Genomic DNA, 21,044 nt, shown 5'->3' with positions numbered 1-21,044 from the left:
GTTTGACAGACATAAATGGATTTAATACCATGTAAATAAAGTCTGTCCTGCAGTTTCACAGTTATTTCAACACTTATTTCTATAGGCAGCTGTGTGTCGCTAAGTGAATAATGACAGGAAAAATTTCAGATTTTTCTACAAAACTCTCTTACTAGAAAATATAAGCAATTCTATTTATTACAAATACTTAAATGAACTTTTTCATTAATTTCCCACCACTGTCTCTTTCTCCTATTTCTTCCTATTAATATGCATGCAACAATACCAAAAGTGCGGTTATTTTTCTATGGCAGACCATTGTTATGATTGCCATTCATTGCCGAACAAATCATTATTCTTGACTCTATGGATGAAAATGGATGTGCAAAAAAAAAAAAAAAAAGGCAGACAAAATACACTACCAATATATCCTGTTATAGTAAATTCAGCTCCCTTAGCACATTCTGAAGTGTCATCTTCAATCACTCCCTGCACTTATCCATCATGTAAATTTGATGTAGCCTTCAAGTGCTATCCATCAGTTCTTAACAATAGCCTTGTTCTGCTCCTGTACTCATTACCAGAGAGTCTTGGCAGCTTGTCACAAACATTTAGTGTTTTTATAGCCAATCTGGAGGGAAAGGCAAGATTTTTGCTAATGCCAAATGGAGCATACATCTGTCCTGTGCCCTATAGATTAAAAGCAAATTGGTATTGTAAAATGTTAAGAAATGAGCCCAGCTATTTGGCTATGATGTGATCTTTTAACAAGGCATTCCTCATCACTACATCAGGCAGGTTGTTATAGCAGTGGAACTACATGTGACTGGTGCAGTTTTAGACATTACCAGACATTACAGAATAACAGTTAAAATGTGGTGTGGTATCTTCCTCTGAACCAATATTTGACCTTTAATGGGGTTTTAAATGACTAGTTTTTAACATTGAGAACACCAGTGGCCTTAAATAAAAGGACAAATGAACTTTTTTTTTTTTTTTTTTTTGCTTACTTGTTAAACCCACTGTTTAACCTGCGGGAAAGCTGTAAAAATTAAAAGGGAATTGATGAGACAAAAAAGCTAATGAGTAAATTAATAAAGTAAAATACAATAAAATAAAAATACACAAACACAACAATGTTTTTTAAACAAGTTCAACTATAATAGTTCAACAGAAGGCAGCACTAGTATTCTAAAAACAAGATCAAAGCAAAAGAAGTAACACATTTCTTCTTTAGTGCCATTTAATATGTTCTTAACTTTCGTAGTCATGTTTCTCTGAAAGGCATTTGATGCCATCCTGCATGCAGACACAATCACTTTGACATTAACTGCCACCCACCTAAATGTGGGAGGAAGAGTTTGGTCCTTGCTGTCCACTGTGTCCTGGCTTCTGTGCCACCAGGGGCATAATTTACCCCCTCCCAGCTGATGGACCAAGACGGTCATATCCACCCTGAGCCGTATGACTCACTCTAAACAGCTGTGAACAGTATTAATAGACAGTGTGTCCACATCAGATAAATTGTAGACGGCGAGCAGATTAATGAGTCATCAGATGCTAATAGCTGTTCCGATTGCAGACAGTGCTGTTCATGTTAAATACTGACATAGGAAGATGGGGTGTAAACTCTGATTACAATCATTTGTTTTAGGAAACAAGAATAGAAAGAATTGTCTCAGAATCACAGGCAATGTTGTCTTTAGGCAGCATCCAGCTCATTTTAGAATGCTTACATTTTCAGCTCAAGAATGTCAAAATGTGACATTTAATCCAACTTGTTAATTGCTAATTTCTTTGTAATTATTTGTGAAATTTATTAGCTATTTATGAGTGAAAATAGTTTCTGCACCAATGACTTTTTCGTGTAAATGCAGCCTAAATTTACAAATCATAATGAGAAAAAATAAATCAATAAATACATAAATAAAACAGGGCTGCACCGAGGAATTACTCGAACAAGTTTAACACTGGATTGAGACAAACAAGGTGCAGTCTAAGAGAAATGGCACTCGAAATTCCATTAAGGAACATCCACAAAAACCGACAAGATTTTTTTTTATGCTTTACAAAACATGCAATTTTCAGCAGGCTCTTTGTTAATTCATTGAAGTTTGCACATGTTTGTATCCACACAAACCTTTAGTAAACCAGGGCCTTTATGTGCTAGCTTGATCTTGAAGACATTTTATCCTCCAAGCCTGTTAAACAGCAGCTTTGTATAAAACAAGACATTGAGGTAATTATTTCCCCTTGTTGTTCTCCTGCTTTGCGTTGTAGAGCGTGAAATGATTATGTGCTAGGCTGGGCTGGGTGTGAGGGAGACATCTGTCCTGGTTAATAATGCTGCATACCTACAGCAGACCTGCAGCGATGAAGACAGGCCAAATCATGTAAAGAATGAGGGTCACTGAGTGTAATACGTTTATAGACAATGTATGATTAATGATACTTGGCAGATCTGTGGTCTAGCATTTTGAGCTGTATAGCACTCATATTGGAGATGTGCATTCATGTCCGGCCCATGTCATGTTCATCTTTTCCCTATTTCCTCTCACCTGACATTTGATAGTGTGTTATTAATTGGATGAAATACCAGAGAGGAAATGAAAGTGTCATTTTGGCATCATCATTCATATTTGCAGTGAAATGACAGTGTTGTCCCCTGTTCGGACACAATTTCCTGTTCCTTTGTATCGCCAAATGCATACTGATCTGGAAGGCATGTGACCTTTTCTATGTAATTTGAAGTATGAATCAGACCTGCTGCCTGAGCTAGTACTCAAACTATATGGTGACAGCGGCTTGCTAGAATGCACATGTTTGTTCACCAGAACCATAAACACTGCTGTCAAGGCCATATATGTAAGAAAACTATTAGCACACTTCACCTAAGCATTTTAAAAAGTGCTATTGGTTACTTATCGTATGTGCAAATGTCTTTATTAGACTGTGCAAGGCAGCTTTTTTAAATATGTGGCACTCAAGTTAAAAGAAAGGTTATGTGATATTGATGATATGTCATTTCCCCATCAGAATGTTCTTGTGAAGAACAGAAGTCCAACAACAAAAAGACACATCTTGACCGAGTTCCACTGGGACCTGAAAACATGGAATATCACTCTTCTGACACGCTCAGTCTAGCACATTAAAAAAGCTAAAGATCTCAAGGGTATCATAAATCACAGCCATTGATAGACATTGATGTATATAAAATAACTTTCTGTGAACATAAATCGGTTCTTCACAAATACCTCATTGGAGAGGAAAGGTCTCTAGATGGCAACACATGCTTGATAAAAAAAGAACAATGCATCACACAGCAGGATCAAAACTGAAGGTCACACCAAGTCGCTGAGAGAATTTCAACAGATGGAAAAGAGCTACAGAGGAAAAAGTTAATGCAGCGCTGTGCCAAATCTTTCACGTGGCTTCTTGAAACCCCAATTAACTTGCTTTGAGAGAGGGGGAAATGAGTGAGGAAAATGGAATGGAACTGCCACGTTGAGCTCTGTCCCAATAAAGTAGAAGACAAAAGCAAAACCAGGTCACATAAAAAGAGAAGAAAACCATGAAATTGTGCTCCATTTTTCCCAGTCTGTACAAACCATTCAAATCCCATTGAAATGCTTGTACATTTGGATTTGTGCTATTTGGTGACAACAAATGAAAAATAAATATTCACATATGTTAATCACATGTAGCCAATTGAAACACTGGAGATGCGTTCAAACCCCCAAAAAATAAATCACACAAAGCCTGTGACCAGCTGTCAAGTGAAAACATTGTGTATTTTTGTGCACCCTAAAGTCCTAGTATGCAGTCTTACTGCTGGGTCAAGACATGCTATCATGTCTATCTGTTTGTCAGTGAACAAAAACAGGTGTTTATAAGCAAAATGATTTATGGAGTCTCCCAGAACAAATGCAACTCTCCAGAGACGAAGACAGGTTTTTCTTCTTAAGTCAGAACCGCAATTTCTTATTAAATGCTCTACTTATCATGCAGATCTTGTAATGAGAAATCAAATTAATATAAAATGAAGGCAAAGAAATGCAGCTTATTGTCAAGGTCTACTATATGTTTTTCAAAAGAGCTGGTTGTGGTTATAAAACTGGAGCACGTAAACAAGACCTTATTTGCCCTGTATGCTGATTGAAATGACAAGACAGTGTTTCAAAGCAATATACAAACAATGCTGCTCAGATTGCATATCCTGATATTTTTGTGCAATGGTCAAAAAGATTGAACGGAAGACAAACTGCCTTTCTCACAGCATTTGGGGTATACGTTTCATCTGATGCTATTCTAAAACTTCAGTTACAGTGAAGTGAAGGGATGTGAACAATTGGCACAAAACATCAAAATACAGGTCTAGAATATCCCAAACTGCAATGAACAAGATTTCTCTCTCGTGTGTACAGATCAGAACTGGAGGTGGTATATATAGATATATAGATGGGTGTTTTTGATCATGGTCTATCAGGTCTATCAGAGTAAAGAACTACTGTATAATAACAGCTATAAAGAGCAATTGCAGTAAAGTAATCAAAATCCCTATTCATATTCTTCATGGAAAATTTTTTTTTTTAGTTGTAATGTATAAACCTTTCAAAAGAGTCCAATCCCAGATCATATATGATTCTGCAGAAGTCCTAGTTCAACTTCCTTTAAAAAAAAAAAAAAAACTACACTACCCACAATCCTGAACAGAGAAGGCACTTGTACTGTAGAGACCGAAAATGTTGCAAAAATATGTCATTTGTTGGTTCGGTTCATGGCTTTGAAGCCATGATTGAACAACTTCTAAAAAGTGAATGGAATAAATAAAAAGGTATAATACTTTCAGAACCAAGGCAGCTTGAAAGTGGATGGTCACAGTTGCTCTCTATGGAGTGTAAATACCTTACACTAGCAGCACCACTGTGTCCTTATTATAAAATGTTTCAAAGCTGTCGGTAGGTCATGGTGCTGTTAGTCAAGGGTTTGGAAGTCAGGTTATTCATGAGTCTTTGCTAATAGATTTCTTTGGACTCACATCAAATTTTGCACACACTCACCATCCAGTGGAAACTACTAAAATAGCATTCAACACAGTAAAGGAAGTATCTGTGAAAATTATCCTTTGAAGCAGTCAAAAAAAAAAAAAATAAAATAAAAAAAAAAAACAACAACATGGCATCCAAACAGGCTCCTTTGAAAGTGCCTATGTTTGGCTGTAGAGAGGCACTGTGAAATTCAAATGAGAACTTGTAGCTAATGACGCACTATTGGATGGAACATCGAGGGCCTTTAGTGAAGCTGGATGTGTGTCTTGCACACATCTACAAAGCCTTTTTTTTTTTTTTGCAGAAGACACTTGATATTGAAACATGACATTCAGTAAGTGAAGGACTAAGTGGGAATGCTGTGTTGGGAAAGTGTGAGACAGCTCTTACCTCCACAGATCTTCCCATCATATGCAGGGCAGATCCAGGCATGGCATTCACAACGTGGTCCATAGAATGTTCCGGGTTCCGTGACTTGGCATATGCAAATCCCGCACTCACACTCACCTCTCCCACTACAGATCAAACCATCGGGGGTCCGACAGCGCCTCAGTGATGATTCAGGGGAGATCTTACACTCTCCACCCACCTGCCTGCAAGACACAAGAGTGTTCATTCACCCTGTGACCTTTGCCTTCCACATCAAACCTATGTTCTTTCCCTGAAGGTGAACATATGCCAGATGGTGGATGGGTGGGTGGTGGTTTGTAATCCTTCCTTTCACCAGTAATGACAACCAGTCTAATCTCGCTTTCTGGAGGAAAAATCTTGTTTGGTTTCTGAGGATGGATCAGATTTTGGCAGATTCTGTGTTTGCATCTTCTTGTATGCTTGCAAGCTAATATTTCAAGATTAAAAAAAATCTCTATAATGCAGGTCATGTGGAAATCACCACTTCAGTGGAAATGGAGCCATGACTCATAAGATATCATTCTGCTAGCACTCAGTCCCACAGAGAACAGCAAACTTGTGTAGACACTGTGCATACAAATGTGTCTGCTAGATCTGAATTTGGAAGCTGTAAAAATAACTTTAATCTTCAAATTTCTTTACAATTGTGGATAAAATTATATTATATTATATTATATTATATTATATTATATTATATTATATTATATATAATCAAAGAGTATATTGCAGTGTATTCTGGTTAAGTCAAGAACAAGAACTGCATTACAATCCTACTGAAAATAAACAATGGTATTCCACTGTTTATTATTTTTCCACCCAAGTTTCCCTAAGAATTTTTTTTTTAATTTGGTAGTGTTCTTACACACTCCGCCTGCTTCTTGTCTCTGCAGTTGGCCTTTCTCACATTACAGGGTAATAAAATACACTTAAAAAGCAAACACTGTTCAGAGGGTATGGTTGCAATTAAATGGAACAAGTCTGTCAGCCACAACAGCATATTCAATCTGATTCTAGTCCTTCTCTGATTATGTGCAGCAAGCGCATAAACATGCATTGTGGTACACATTAGGGTGAATGTGCAACTGCTATGTATAAACCACTTAGTAATTTGTAAAAATTTCAGTATTGCAACTGGGGAACTTAGCCAAAACCACAGGAAGAGATCAAAGAGTACATATATTTATTTTAAGGAAATACCGTAAATTCTTTGAAGCAAAAAAACTGACTTAAATGGCCATTAAGTAAATATAAATAAAACATTGCCGGCAATGAAAAAAGAAAGAAGAGTAAATAGCTTAAGATTGAAATCTACAAGCCTTAGACAAGTTCTGTAGCTGTGAGCACACAACAGAAACTTTCCCGTCTGTAAAAATCCAGTGGCTGCACAGTGGAAAAGTCAAAATGATTGAAAAACAAGACAGCTAAACTCACCTTAGTGACTGCCGTAAACTTCCTTGAACGGCGGAGAGCAAAATTAGAAGAAAAAAAACTAAGACGGAGTTCACCAAAGTCTCTGCATGCATGTTTAGATCCCCAAAAGAAACCTGAAGTGAAGTGACTTCAGGAATTTTCACTTTCCCAAACAGAGGGAGAACATGCTGGCCAAATCCAGCTTGAACACTTCAGAGGTTTCATACTTCATATGAATGCCTTTGATTAGTTGTGACTCTCTGTGCAAAGGCAGGAGGAAGAGATGAATGCCAAAAAGAAAACTTTATCACCATAATTCAAAACAGTTGTTCATAAAGATATTTGCTTCAGTCCTTTAAAAATGGGATTTGCTAAAGCAATCACTGTAAAAACAGAACACAAAAAATGAAATGGAGACAATTGGTTAAACAAAGAAAATTTTTAAAGACCGTTTTAGCTTAAATCTATTTTACTGTGATATCAATTATGTTTATGCTAATATTGAATCATTATGCTTAACATTTATGACACAGTTGTTGTTAGACTTTTTTGTTGATTTGAAATATGAAATTTAATAGTAAGCTTAGTGAACAGTTTTGGGAAATTTTATGTTTCCCCATACAAAGAGATGCATTTCAAAGATGGCCACAGAGTGACATGACTTGTCTTAAAGAGACTCTGGGTGTAACTTTGATTTTCACTGTGCTGGAAGTGGAAGTGCTGTGTGTTTCATCGTGAAAGGAAATCTACTTTGTTTGGTCTTCCAAATGAGGACACAACTAGAAATCAGTGGTTAAGTTTTATTGACAACACTGTTCCAGAATACTTCAAACCAAATATTCAGATGTGTGCAACACATTTTACAGAGGAGAAGGACTGTTTCCCGGGAGAGTAGCCTACAATGACGGTGTTCTGACAAATAATGCTGACTCACAGCCTGTAAGTATGTTTCCATATTTAAAGAATTTAGCACTGATGATTTTTAAGCAATATAGATTAGCGCTTTTTGTTTGCCATTTCTCTGATCAGAAATGCAGACATGGTTTTATGTTTAACCCTCTGGGGTTCTTCATTTAGGAGTCACACTCAGGACCTTCGGGTCAAAGATGACCCGGAGGGCGGGATTCAGGTATACATTTTTTTCAGTAAAATCAATCAAATGTATTTTTGTTCAATAATATTTTTTCTTTCTTTTTTGGTGTTTTGAGAGAATTTTATGATAATAATGAATTTTCATGCAATAATTATGATCAATTTTTTCACATTGAATATAATAGAAAATGTATATATATGTATATATATATATATATATATATATATATATATATATATATATATATATATATATATAATTTTTGCAATTTTTTTTATCAATGCTGTATTTTATTTTAAAGTACAGCCAAGGCCTATAGTAAACAATTTTTTTAATTAGATTGGTGCCATCCGGTGGACAAATTAAGCATTTTTATCATGCAATAGCACATTTTTACCACTATAGAGAATGTACAGCTCTCTGTAGAAAGGCTTGTGAATTCTAGTGATTTTTGCACATATTTGCCTATTTATTTCAGGTTGTGGATTTTAATATATAATCACAGATTCTCAAAGACTATTTTTGTCAAGTTTTTTTTTTTTTTTTTTTGGTTGGTTTAAATGGTAATTTTAAGTGCCAGTTTTACTTTATAATACAGTCAAACCTGAACATTGCACTAGAAAGAGAACGCATTTTTTTAAAGCATTTTGTTACCCATTGTTTTAATTCTAACTTAATAAAACAAAATTACATTATTTCAATCATAACATATTTTTATTAACCTTTTATTATAAACATTTCCATTAAAATTATTTTTTGCAATTCAATGAACAGTAACTCTTCAAAATTGCCAACAGCAATTATGAACAAAAAAAAATAACAGCAAACGTTTAATAATTTTCAAACAGTACATGTAAATGGAAAATAGAAAAATAAAAAAAGTGTCACACTGGGCCTGGGTCGCTCGAATAGACCTGGAGGTTACTAGGGAAGAATTCCATCCTTTGACCTTACTCTGTTTGTGCGCGTATGCGTCCGTGCGTACGCGCCTGCTTGTGTGTGTGTGTGTGTGTGTGTGTGTGTGTGTGTGTATTCAAGAAAGAGACATGGTGTGTGACTTTTGCATTTTGGATCCAATGTCTCCCCTTTATTTGATTCATTGATTTTATTTCACATATTCTCACATTTCTCTGTTATAGTTTCACCAGTCTCATATTTCCCTATGTGTGTGTGTGTGTGTGTGAGTGAGTGTGTCTATTTTGCAACCTTGATGGCTTACAGCCTCATGCTTTCATTGCTGTGCACTTTATTTCTTACATTGATGAATAATTTCTTTTATTTCACACATTTCCCAAAATTAGCTTTTGCACTGATACACTTTCATTTGTGCGTGTGTTTTTGTGTGTATAAGTGTGTGTGAATTTTTTTTGTCTGTTTTGCACTCTTGATGTTTTAGAGATTAACCCCTTCACTGTTGTGTGCTTTTTTTCTGCATCGTGGCTGATTTGTAGATTGTACACACAAAAAAAATATTTTCATATTTTTGCAAATTTCCCATTCATTTACTATGGGGGGTCATTTTTGACCCGAAGACCCTGAGTGTGACTATTTTTTTATGACCACTTAGACTTTTCAAATCCTGTCCCCAATTTTTTTCGGTGTTCATATACCAAGTACCAATAAAGTCACCAAGTTTCGGACCATTCCGATGAAGCTTAAGTAGGGTTAAGTAGCACGATGCAATGTGTAAAAAGACAGTATATGTCATTATAATAAATTATGTCCCCACTGAATGTTACAAATGCCTCGTTTGTAATGGGTTGTATTGGTTTTATCTCATCGCAACGGGACACGGCATCACAGTATGGTAAGGGGCATAACATTTCCATCACACGCTTGAGGTATTCGGCCAATCACAATGCATTGGATAGATAGCTAATCAGTGTACACCTCACTTTTCAAAACAATGAGCTTTGTATAAAATCTATTCGTTTCAGAAAGGCGGGGCATAGAGAAGTAACAATAATGTAGAGTATGTGGAAAATAAGGTGTTTTTTATGTGTTCATAAACCCATTGTTCATTGCATTACATACATTACTTACATATACAACGAAATAAAGTTTATTTTTCAGCAAAGTCATATGACCAGTGGCGGCTCCAGACAATTTTGATTGGGGGGGCAATGGGGGGGTCCTGGTCTTTTCAAGGGGGGTCTCATGAAAACCAACAAAAAATACAGTGGACATGGCTAATAACTGCATATTTCTGCTACCAAACAACAAAAACACCTTTGCAATGTAAACAAATGACAGGCTACATTTGTTATTCTTATCCTTCACACTGCACTTTCATGTCAGGTATATTATGCATTTTTATTGACATTGATATTTTTACATTTATTTCCAGATAGATATTATTGAGTTTACAGGCTAAAGTGGTCTTGCTGTTGTAAACACTGTTGCTTTTGTAGAAAAAATATTTGCATCACATTTAAAATATAATTATATTTTAATTCATTTCTGAATTGTTTTTATTTTTATAATGATAATTCAGAGAATGAGAAAATCTGAATAAGCCTTACCAGTGTTGTGATAATTATTTTTACGTGTTAAAAATAAATAAGTACTGTAATATAATAAGTTTATTCAAATAACGTAAAAAAGACCAGACCCCTCGATGGCTGTGAAACTTTTCTCCCTCAAACAGCACGCTAGTGTTACTTCTACACTACAGGCTACACACAGCGATATAAACAACGTATCTGCATGTTCTCACATCACATCGTTCTTGTAAAATAATAATAAGTAAATAAACACCAAAATCACTTCGCTGAGAATGAAACACCACTTACCAGCTGCCACGATGTTGAAAATATCCTCTAGCAATTAAAAAATGCGCGTGCAGCATGAGGAATCTTCTAGGTTGGATGAGGTCGTAGTCAGGTGAACTGTCATCATGTTGGTCATTTTATTTACGGCTAAATTATTATTAATAAATTGTACTAATATTATGATTGGGCGTGGGCAGGCATTCACAAAAGTCTATGTTATTACAAAAAAAATTGAGGAAATTTTGCTTTGACAAAAGGGCACTTAAGGGGCAAAGGAGCAGGTGCTCAAGTGAACCGGTTCTTTCGGACAATTCGATCAAATAAACCAGCTGAAAAAAAAATGGTTCACCGGTTCTTTTGCGCTCGATGTAATGCCGTCATTGGCGATGATTGCCCTTCATTCAAGCTTTTGGTTTACCCGCGCTTATAACATTAGCAAAGAATCAGTTCAGAATCAATCACCAAAAGAATCAGTTCGGTTCAGATGCGCTCTGTGTCAGTCTGCTTCACGCTGAATCACGCATGCGCAGTTATCATCAGCTCATCGGTTCTCGAATCGGACGCGTCCGACAGAAACGGTTCTCGGTTCAGTGTATGAATAAATGTCGAAATAATAATTATTTATTATTGTTCTGCGTAGTTTGAAGAGAAACATTTTTGGATCTTTATCCCGAATATATATATATATATATATATATTAATCAGGAAGAGGCTGGGGGGTCAAATGGGGGGTCAAGGCATTTTTTGGCAGGGTCTTGAGACCCCCCAAGACCCCCCCTGGCGCCGCCGGTGCATATGACCCCTTAAATATCACACTATATTATGTTATATTATGTGTGTTCAGACACTCTCCCTCTGTTTAAATCTAAATTAAAGACACATCTCTCTGGCCAAGCATTCAAATAATGCATCTCATAAATTTGGACTTCAGTTACATCTGATCAAATGCACATTATTATTCTTTAGCTTGGGTTAAACTATTTATTTTTACTTGGTTTAAACAGCAGCTATGCTAATTATGTCTCTATATATTTATCTGTTTTGCCATGGGATGTAACTAGGATTTACACAAGCTCCAGTCTGGATCCAGAACACCTGAGAAGAGATGATGTCACCCCCTCAGCGAACCTCAGATGATGCCAACCCTGAAACAAAATACAGAACTAACAAATTTAGCTACAAGTTTGATTGCATCATATAATAATTGCCGTTAATAGCGTTCATCGTCTGTTTGACTATGTCTTTAATGAATATTTACGTAAATTTCTGCCATATGCACATAAATTGACAGTCAACACTGATGAGCTACTACTAAATATTGTAGAAACTAAATTTTCTGTAAAGTTTCTTTGCAGTGATTTTGTATTGTAAAAAGCACTATACAAATAAACTTACATTTAATTGAATGGAATGAAATTTAACTATATTTCCAGATTTATATGATTCATGTAGTTCCATGGCTGCACTTTCCATTAATAAATAATTATTTGAAATAAAAATGAAATATGAAATAAAATAGTTATAGCTGACTTTTCCTGACAAATAAACAAATTCATAAATACAGTACACATATTAAGCATAATCTGACGGATCAAATAACAGCAGGTTATGATGATTATGAACTTTTGATTAGGTTAAATTAGTTTATCCATTTTTATAACAACTTAACCTCAGAGCAAAAATAAGGACCCAGGTTAATTTCAATTGAGAAAAAGATTGTAAAGGTACATGAGCACTTCCTGAGCTTCACCCTTAAAAACATTATCTATGGACCTGTAATAAACAATGATAAAGATGAGCATCATTACGCTGGGACACTTTTATATGCACAAATCTAGGTTCCTGAAAGTAAAATCAGCCTTTGATGCATTTCATAGCGAGTTTGTTTTGTATTCAAAAGCCCTTTAAAAGGATGAAAAAGAAAAATGCAATATTTCTGCTTTCTATTATTATGGCTTATGATCTACAAGAAAAACCCTAGTCCCTCTTTATTATTATTTTTTTTATATTTATTCTTTTCTCTTTTGGTTGTTAATACATAAAAAAGTTATCGAGCCTCTGCTTGTTCTCGGTTTGTACACACACACATTTCAATAATTAAAGGAAAATATTCACATTTTACAAGCTAATTTCCTGAACGTTACTCCAAAAGTAGAAAACTACAAAGAGGTATGTGTTTTCACATAGCTATTCAAGCACTGTCCCTTGGAATCCATACATTAATGGGTGTATGCTGACCCTAACGTATGGAATGTAGGCTAAACTCAAGAGGAAGCGAGTAATCAGGGCTTGAACACAAACTTTGATCCAATGTTGGTAGGTCAAAAACAACTTTAAACGGTTCTGTGGTGATGGTGAGACTGTGTAATCCACCGTAATCCGTAATAACCGTAATCTACATTTACTACCTAATATCAAATACTTATTTTTTGACAACCAAATTATCATTAACTCATTAAAAAATATATTTTAACAATAAAAGTCTAACATTTAAGACACGTGACAACTTGCCCCAGATAAAAATGTCACAATTTGCCTCTGACATTTATTAAAAAACAACCTCCAGGCAACTACCCTTTAACCCTTCAACCCTTGATTTCTGTCATTTCAGATGATGAGAAACGAGAATTTATATTAATTGTTGTTTTAGTGTTATATCATTATTGGATTTGTTAGGTGTTTAATCTGAAAAACAACAACAACAACAACAACATTGAGTAATCACGGCAGACTTTTCACTCAAATACATTACAAATAGCTTTTGTGACTAACCCCTCTTGTAACTAGTCCCGGTCATGTCTATATTATTTACATTTACGTTACATTTACATTTATTCATTTAACATGCTTTTATCCAAGGCGACTTGAAAATTAGTAGAGTCAAAGCAACGAAAGAGTAATAAAATACAGTGCTATTAAAAGTCCCGTTCTAACGGAATATTATCATTAGCTGTTATATATTATTTCCAATGGCAATTTCAGGATAAGATGATATAAGTGAATCAATATTAGTATTCAGAGCTGCTGTTTATTGAAGAACATTTAACGTTCGCTTAAAATTAAATTTCAGATTTCAAAGTGTTTCAATTCAATGACAGTTTATCAGCTTTTAACATCCATTAAAATAATAGCAAACTTGTTTATGTTAATACTGATATTACACACGTGAAGGCCTGCGAGATCTCATCCCTCGCGCTGTGCTGGAGCGGGTCACGCGCGTCCTGTGCGCATCTGTCGCGCGGCTGCTGTGCCTGAAGCTCGAGCTCAGTGCGAGTCATGGATTATACACCGCGTTAACGGCGATACTTCAACAACCAGTAAGTCACAGTGCGTTTTTCTGTCGTTTCGACATGTGTATTCGACTAGAGTTTTAGGTAAGATATGTCTTTTCTTTTATGTGGCTTGTTTGCACGTTTACCAGGAAGTGTATACAACCGACTACGCAGTCGAAAGGCCTTTATTCAATAATTCAGCGCGGTCATAGATTGAAAACCGTTTCGGATAAGCTTGTGACAAATTTAGACAGTAATTCACACAATGTCATAATCGATTTGGCTTTATTTTTGGTGTTATTTGTGTTTTCTTGAAAAGAGGTTATTTAGCCAGAGCTATAGCGGCAGTAGCTCTGTTCTCATCTGTTGCCATGGTAACCCTGCAGCAGCAGGAGGAATCTCCCTGCATGATGCTCATGTATCATGGCTGATGATGTCACTGCGTTCCGGTGTGCCAAGTAGCCACAAGTATGCTGACATGATTTCGAGTTAGTTTTGTTTTAATTGTGATACATCTTTGAAGACAAGTGGCTTTTGGCAGTGGTCTGTAAAAATGGAGGTCTTGTATTGAATACCTAAGTCAAACAGAAGCAGGGTTTTTATTTGCATAATTATATGGGGTTATTCGGATTAACCTTAGATTGCTGATGTGGATCTGAACATGGCTAGGTGGTTGTGTTGGTAAAAACACAGAACTTAGAGGCTGAACATGAAAAGAGACAGATAGAGAAAGATAAATACATTATTGATTTAATTCTAGGGACTCCTAACCAGGAATTATGCAGCAACCAGTGGTATAAACAATATTTGCGCACAGAGATTGATTTTCTTTTAGGATTTTTCTTTCTCTCCATGGGAAAAAAAATCTTATTTCTGTCAAATTCAGTGAAATCACCTCTGTAGCACATACATATATGTGACAGCTTGTTGAGTGAGATATTTAGGGTCTATGTGTAGACTCTATGTCCTATGTAAGGTCTCAAGGTAGACAGAGAAACACTTTAGATGGATGGCTGGCTGGTATGACTAAGTGTATATCTACAAAAAAAAAGTAATATGAATAAATATGGGGCACATTTACAACACATTTAAAATATCTGTGTCATAATTTTGCCCTCAGCCCTGGTTAATTTCTGACCATGGTAATGGGTTTGTTCAAAATAAAACATGAGCAAAAAAAATATTATTCCGGTTATTGGTGCTGTACACATTTTTATTTGCTCATACACAGAGAAATTTGTTAGTATTAAAGGTCCCGTTTTCGTGCTTTTTTTAAAGCTATGATTGTGTTTACAGTGTGCAATATAACATGTGTTCATGTTTTGCATGTAAAAAAACAGTATTTTTCACACAATTCACCTATCTGTATACCGCTGTTTTCACTGTCATAAAAACGGGCTGATGACTTCCTTGTTCTATGAAGTCCCTCCTTCAGAAATACGTACCGAGTTCTGATTGGGCTAGCAGTTCCTGTGATGTGATTCGACACAAGCTGAGCTCACGCGGCCCTCCTGGAAACGCGATTGGGCTAGTTTTGAGAAGCAAGTGGGCAGGATTTATTTTGAAAACCTGGCAATCCTGAACTGAACGCACGTGCTGGAGATGTACTTATGATCACAGGAGTGTTTTTACTGACGAGATGCGCATGAAAATCGCATTCGGTTTTTTGCACAGCCCTACCATCTAGTTAATAAAGTTAAACAGCGTTGCCCTTTGTGTAATAAGTTACAAAAACTGTTAAACGCACCAACTTAAATTATAAAATACACTTACCAGTTGTGGCCCATAAACAACGCCTTTTCCAGACAAAGAGGAAACTGCTCCATCTTTCAAGAATAATCTTTGTGCGAATCCGGCATTAAACTGATTGAGATTGAGGAAGTTGTCCTCAGCAAGCTGTCCTCAGGGATGTAGTCCAAACGGGTCGTTCGTTGTAGGCGATTTCTGTTAAATTAAATATCTCGCTTGGCATTTAACTTTGAGCTTAAGAATTGTACAGATATTATTTATACTCTAACAACAACATTACACACTAACTAAAGTTTAAAACATGGGATCATGAAGAACGGGACCTCTAATTCATTTGCAGTTCACTGAATTCCTATTTCTATTATTTTCTTTAGTTCTTATGATTTGGATCAAATGAAAATATGAAGTTGGGATTGGATATCCAACCTAATTAGTTGTTCTGTATACTGCTTTATATTCTGTTGCAAATTTTAGCAACAAAAAAGTATTTGGGGGAATAATTGTCCTTCTCGTAGCCTATCCAATCTAATCTAAAACAAAAACCACATATGTAACAAATGAGCCTTACAACTCACGACACCAGGCAGACAGCATTAAAGTGTTTAGAGATTGCATCCTGCCTTTAGGCAAATAGTCCTTTGTGCAAAAGTGAAACTAATTGTAGTGTTCTGCAACTTACTCCTACATTACTGCACTTACACCCTGCAATTTTGTTTTCAGTTGTCTTTGAGCCTCTATCTATTATGCTAACTGTAGCAATTGCTTTTTTGAATTGCCTGTGGTTGCATAAAAGCTGTTCTTAGGAGACCACTATGTTCTTGGCATAAATGTAAAAACTTTTAAGATTCAAGTTTCCATTTTTAGGCTTCAAGTTTTATCATTTTTTTTTTTACTGGCAGATAACACAGACTTTAAATATGAATCTGTCATTGTTCAAACTGACCTTTGAATGACCTTGATGTATGTTACATCTGATTTTGAAATGTTTATCAACTTCGGAAAGGCTCTTTGTAATGTTATACAATTTTTGACACATGAAGGCCTGCCTGACCTTACTGGACATGACAAATAGCTGGAGTGGTTTTGTTACTTTTGTGTTGATATCACATGTAAAGGTCAAGTTTTCAGCTGTTGTGCGATGCAGCATTCATTGACGCGACTCTTTTATAAAAAAGAATAAAAGGCTAATGATGTTCTTGCAGGTTAGACCTCAACTCATCCAATCAGCTGTCTTTCTTGTTGAATTCAACTCCTCTCTATGCCGGGGATGAATGCACCAATGAGGAGCCTGACCGTGAGTAACCTGGTCCCACAGTCCCATCCGTCCATGACTCCGCCACTCAGTGTTGCATATAAGCCTTGTCTGATGTGGTGGACATTATTTGTCTATATAATTGTACCCGTTTGGTACACCATATGCCATGTTGACTAACTGTTGTGTGTTATTTACAGGGTATGCCTGAACGCATGTTATGTGCAGTGCTGGAGCAATTTCAGCTTTACTTTTCCCGTTGGTATGTGCGCTTTGTTTCAGTGAGTGTGTGATATCCATGTTTTATTATTGTCCTCGGTAAGAATGACTCTAGTGCCAATGTTATGCAGTCTCATAATCGATCGCCTGCCGTTTGTGTTACGCTGAAGATCCATTGTGATCTTTGTAGAAGGTAAGTTGGTATTTCTATGTCAAGTCAACAGTTTGTGTTTTATGTACGTCATTTGCTTGATTTTGTTTAATGGTGGCTGTGCGATACATAATGTCCGGTACCATACAGAGCTGTGTCCTCATGTCGTACTGTATAGCCACAATGAATACATAGCTCAAATCTGTTTGCATGTTTTAGTTACTAGATGTTTCTTTGCTTAGGACTTTTGACATGACACTTCATCTGAGTTGTTTTTTTCAGACCTCATAATTATAGTAATTAGCATGTAGCCTTTTGTAACTTCTTCTTATTTTGCCAAATTCAATTTTGTAATATAAATTCTTACAGCACATATAGAATTAGCATCTAATAAAAAAAAAATCTCATGGCTACAAACAGATTTGAGCTTTGGCTGATGTGTGGTTTAATTGAGCATTTGTGGTCGATGTGCTTTTGTCTTCCAGATCCACTCTCTCTATAGCACAGCGAGCCCAAGCATGCTGAAGAGGAAGCAGAGCTCGCGGGTCGAGGCCCAGCCCATGACCGATTTTGGGCCAGATGAAACACTGACAGACAGTGCTGACATTCTTTGGATCAACAAACCAGTATGTAAACAACTCTCTGAAACTTTACCATGTGGATATTCTACACATAAACTTGTGATCCACACATACGCACAGAAAAGATACTTGACAAGCTTAAATCTTGTCCTAGCTAGGTACAATTTCATACAATAAGGCACATTTACATTATTACTATTGTTATTTTGTCCAGATCATATGTCACCCTTATTTCTTTAGCGGGGAAGCAATTTCCTCTAAATGTGTGAGACTTCATTATTGGGTGTAGGTAAATAACTAGATGTATAAGAAAGTGCAGTAAACAGTAAAATAGTCTACAAGCCATTGAGTTTATGATTATGATAATGCATTAAAATAATAAGATTACAAATGATACTTTGCAATATCAATCAGCATAACTGTCTGTTTTGTACAGCTAAAATAACTGAACGCATAGACTCCAGAAGCATCAGACATTTAAGTAAAAAACTGCAGTGTCCACTATCTATAAGTATAAATGTATATCCACATTTTGACAGTGGCTTGGTTTTGGCCCACCCACATTAAAATATCATTGGTCCAATATAATATTCTATATAACTATTGTTAAATAAGTAGTTCACCCCAAAAAGTTAAATTATTTACTTATAACTCTTGTCATTTCAAACCTATATGATTTTGTTTTTGCATTTAACAAATGGAGTTTTGAATAATGTTCACTCGTTTTCTTATAACAAAAGTATACAATGACTCGGGACTTTCAAGCTTCATGTAGTCCATCTTTTGTGTTAAGACCATAGAAGAGCTTTTTGTGAGGAACAAATTGAAATTTAACTTGCTGTTCATCCAACACCCGGTACTGTACAGCAGATACCAAACTTTCACTGAATATGTGTTTGGTATAAGAAAATGTGTATATATAGCACACAAATCCCAATAGACACTATGCTCTCTGTCAACATAAGCTGTCACCTGGGGCAGTACCCTTTTAAAATGTAGTAATAGGTACCATTTAGGTATAAATATGTACATTAATATGTATCTTTAGTATATTAATATGCACCCTTTGGGGTAAATAAGGTACAGAAGTGTACCTTTTGCAAGTGTACCATCCCAGTGATTGTTTTTGGACCTTTTTCTTTGAGAGTGTATCCACTGTGTTAGGAAAAGGTACAAAACTGAAACTATGAGGATGTTCCACACTCTAAAACGGATTGTTCTTTGTCCTTAGTGGGTGCATTCTCTCCTGCGGGCCTGTGCCATAATTAGTGTCATTTCGGTGTGTATGAATACACCTATGACCTTTGAGCACTACCCGCCTTTGCAGTATGTCACCTTCGCCCTGGACACGCTGTTGATGTTCCTCTACACTGCAGAGATGATCGCCAAAATGCATATCAGAGGCATCATCAAGGTAATACACTAAATCAGCATTGTCATGATTTATAACAGAAATTGGATGAGGGAAAAAAGACTGTCCTTCAGAAGTGACTAAAATAGGCAGGTGGCTAAATAGTGTATGGAGCATTTAATTGGTGAATCATGGATAACAACCACACAGAGAGACATTGAGAAAGTGAATCATTTGCTTCCAGAACCTGCACAGAGATGTCTGGAAATGTCTTTATCGTTCTTCTGGCATGGAAAGCAGTAAGGTTTATGTAATTAATTTGTTCTTTTAGACCTGAGATTGTGTGAGGACAGGGTGATTAACCTTGCAGTAATTATACTGTATGCGAAGTTAGTACATTCATTATAATTTTATTAAAATAGAGTAACTCACGGCATTATTATACTTGTGACAGTGACCTCCACTGAGTTAATTAGGCCAGTATATTTGTTTTCAGTGTTGGGCAAGTTACATCCAAAATGTAATACGTTATATATTACTAGTTACTGTCTTTTGAAAGGAATTGGTTACATTACAGTATTAGTGTCTCTGAATTGTAATGCGCTACATTTCTTTTAGTTACTTTTGAGTTACTTTCACCCAAAAATTTCCAAAGTATGACTAGGCATTCTTAAATGTCAAAGTGTAGTTTATTGCTGCTTGTTATACATCCGATGGAGAGTAATGTGGTAGGTCTACTAAATGTATAAAATCATATTTAGATACAGGTATGTAGGTCTACATAAATTTTATGTTACGTCGTAGTTTAGGTTAAAAAATAAAAAATCATCCTCTTCACATGAGCAAATATGCTTTTGGCCCGAGCTCAGGCTGAACACCAGGGATTGTATAACGGACTATTTAAATTAACTATATGTTTGGTTGACTATATTTTAGTCATGAACAGGCTGCGCTGCAACGCTTGCAATGCTGTATGTGTGTGTGGGGGACACTTTAAAATGCTTAAAGGGATATTTCACCCAAAAATGAAATTTGATGTTTATCTGCTTCCCCTCTGGGCATTCAAGATGTAGGTGTTCCTTCAGTAGAACACCAACCAAGATTTGTAACTCAAACCATTGCAGTCTATCAGTCTTGTAATATATATATATTTATATATATTTACCTCTGGTTCACGCACTGTCTGAACTGTTAGAAACTCTCCTGAGTGCATCCTTCTATGCCGTTCTCAACAGCAGGTGCTTGAGGCATTCTTCTTCTTGCTTTATGGCGGATTGCAGACTTATAAGTGTATTACCCCCACCTACCTATCTCAAGTGGACCACTGACACTCTTTAAGGCCCCGGTATACTTCAAACGTAGTTCATTTTCATTCTTCGTTTGGGGGCAAAAGAAGTTTGAAAAGGCTGAGCAACTGTATACTGTTTCCGAACATTCTGACACCCCTGCGCTGCTGGAGGCGTGGTGTAGATTAATGTAAACATGACCCGCAACTCTCGCACGTATCCCCTAAACACAACAATGATGAAGTGTATGGAGTCTAGGTGTGAGATGGGCACCAATGGTCAGAATATTATAAACAAAAGAATAATGGTTAGACGCAGTTCAGAGTCAAGTATCATGTTTGCTATACATAAGAACCATAATCAGTCCTTTATGGGAAGTGTGAATGTCTCATCGTCTGTAAAACTTTAGCATGATATGGAAAAAAGGATTTATTTTATTTGTGTTTATTATATTAAACTAAAATTGTAACA

General features: G+C 36.1%; 2 protein-coding genes across 7 annotated transcripts in view; one reads left to right on the top strand and one right to left on the bottom strand.

Annotated features, from left to right (window-relative positions):
* The window catches only part of LOC128019914 (integrin beta-like protein 1), a 39,092-nt gene extending 32,041 nt beyond the window's left edge, over positions 1–7,051 (bottom strand). For both annotated transcript variants that reach the window (XM_052606262.1, XM_052606261.1), the window contains exons 1-2: positions 6,870–7,051; positions 5,418–5,620 (exon numbers count right to left, since the gene is read on the bottom strand). In XM_052606262.1, coding sequence (XP_052462222.1) covers positions 5,418–5,620; positions 6,870–6,961 — 295 coding nt within the window. In that variant the 5' untranslated portion in view covers positions 6,962–7,051. The remainder of the gene's footprint in view (positions 1–5,417; positions 5,621–6,869) is intronic.
* A 6,858-nt stretch (positions 7,052–13,909) lies between these two features.
* The window catches only part of LOC128019899 (sodium leak channel NALCN), an 85,800-nt gene continuing 78,665 nt past the window's right edge, over positions 13,910–21,044 (top strand). For 2 of the 5 annotated variants that reach the window (XM_052606230.1, XM_052606228.1), the window contains exons 1-5: positions 13,910–14,029; positions 16,936–17,027; positions 17,186–17,247; positions 17,841–17,981; positions 19,168–19,350. In XM_052606230.1, the coding sequence (XP_052462190.1) occupies positions 17,206–17,247; positions 17,841–17,981; positions 19,168–19,350 (366 nt within the window). In that variant the 5' untranslated portion in view covers positions 13,910–14,029; positions 16,936–17,027; positions 17,186–17,205. Of the gene's footprint in view, positions 14,087–16,935; positions 17,028–17,185; positions 17,248–17,840; positions 17,982–19,167; positions 19,351–21,044 lie in introns of all 5 variants that reach the window. The other 3 variants (XM_052606229.1, XM_052606231.1, XM_052606232.1) reach the window with 3 other exon arrangements.

This window comes from Carassius gibelio, chromosome A9 (assembly GCF_023724105.1).
Source record: "Carassius gibelio isolate Cgi1373 ecotype wild population from Czech Republic chromosome A9, carGib1.2-hapl.c, whole genome shotgun sequence".
NCBI classification, from domain to species: Eukaryota; Metazoa; Chordata; class Actinopteri; order Cypriniformes; family Cyprinidae; genus Carassius; species Carassius gibelio.
The sequence above is the reverse complement of the archived record's forward strand: the minus strand, read 5'-3'. Positions and strand labels throughout refer to the sequence as shown.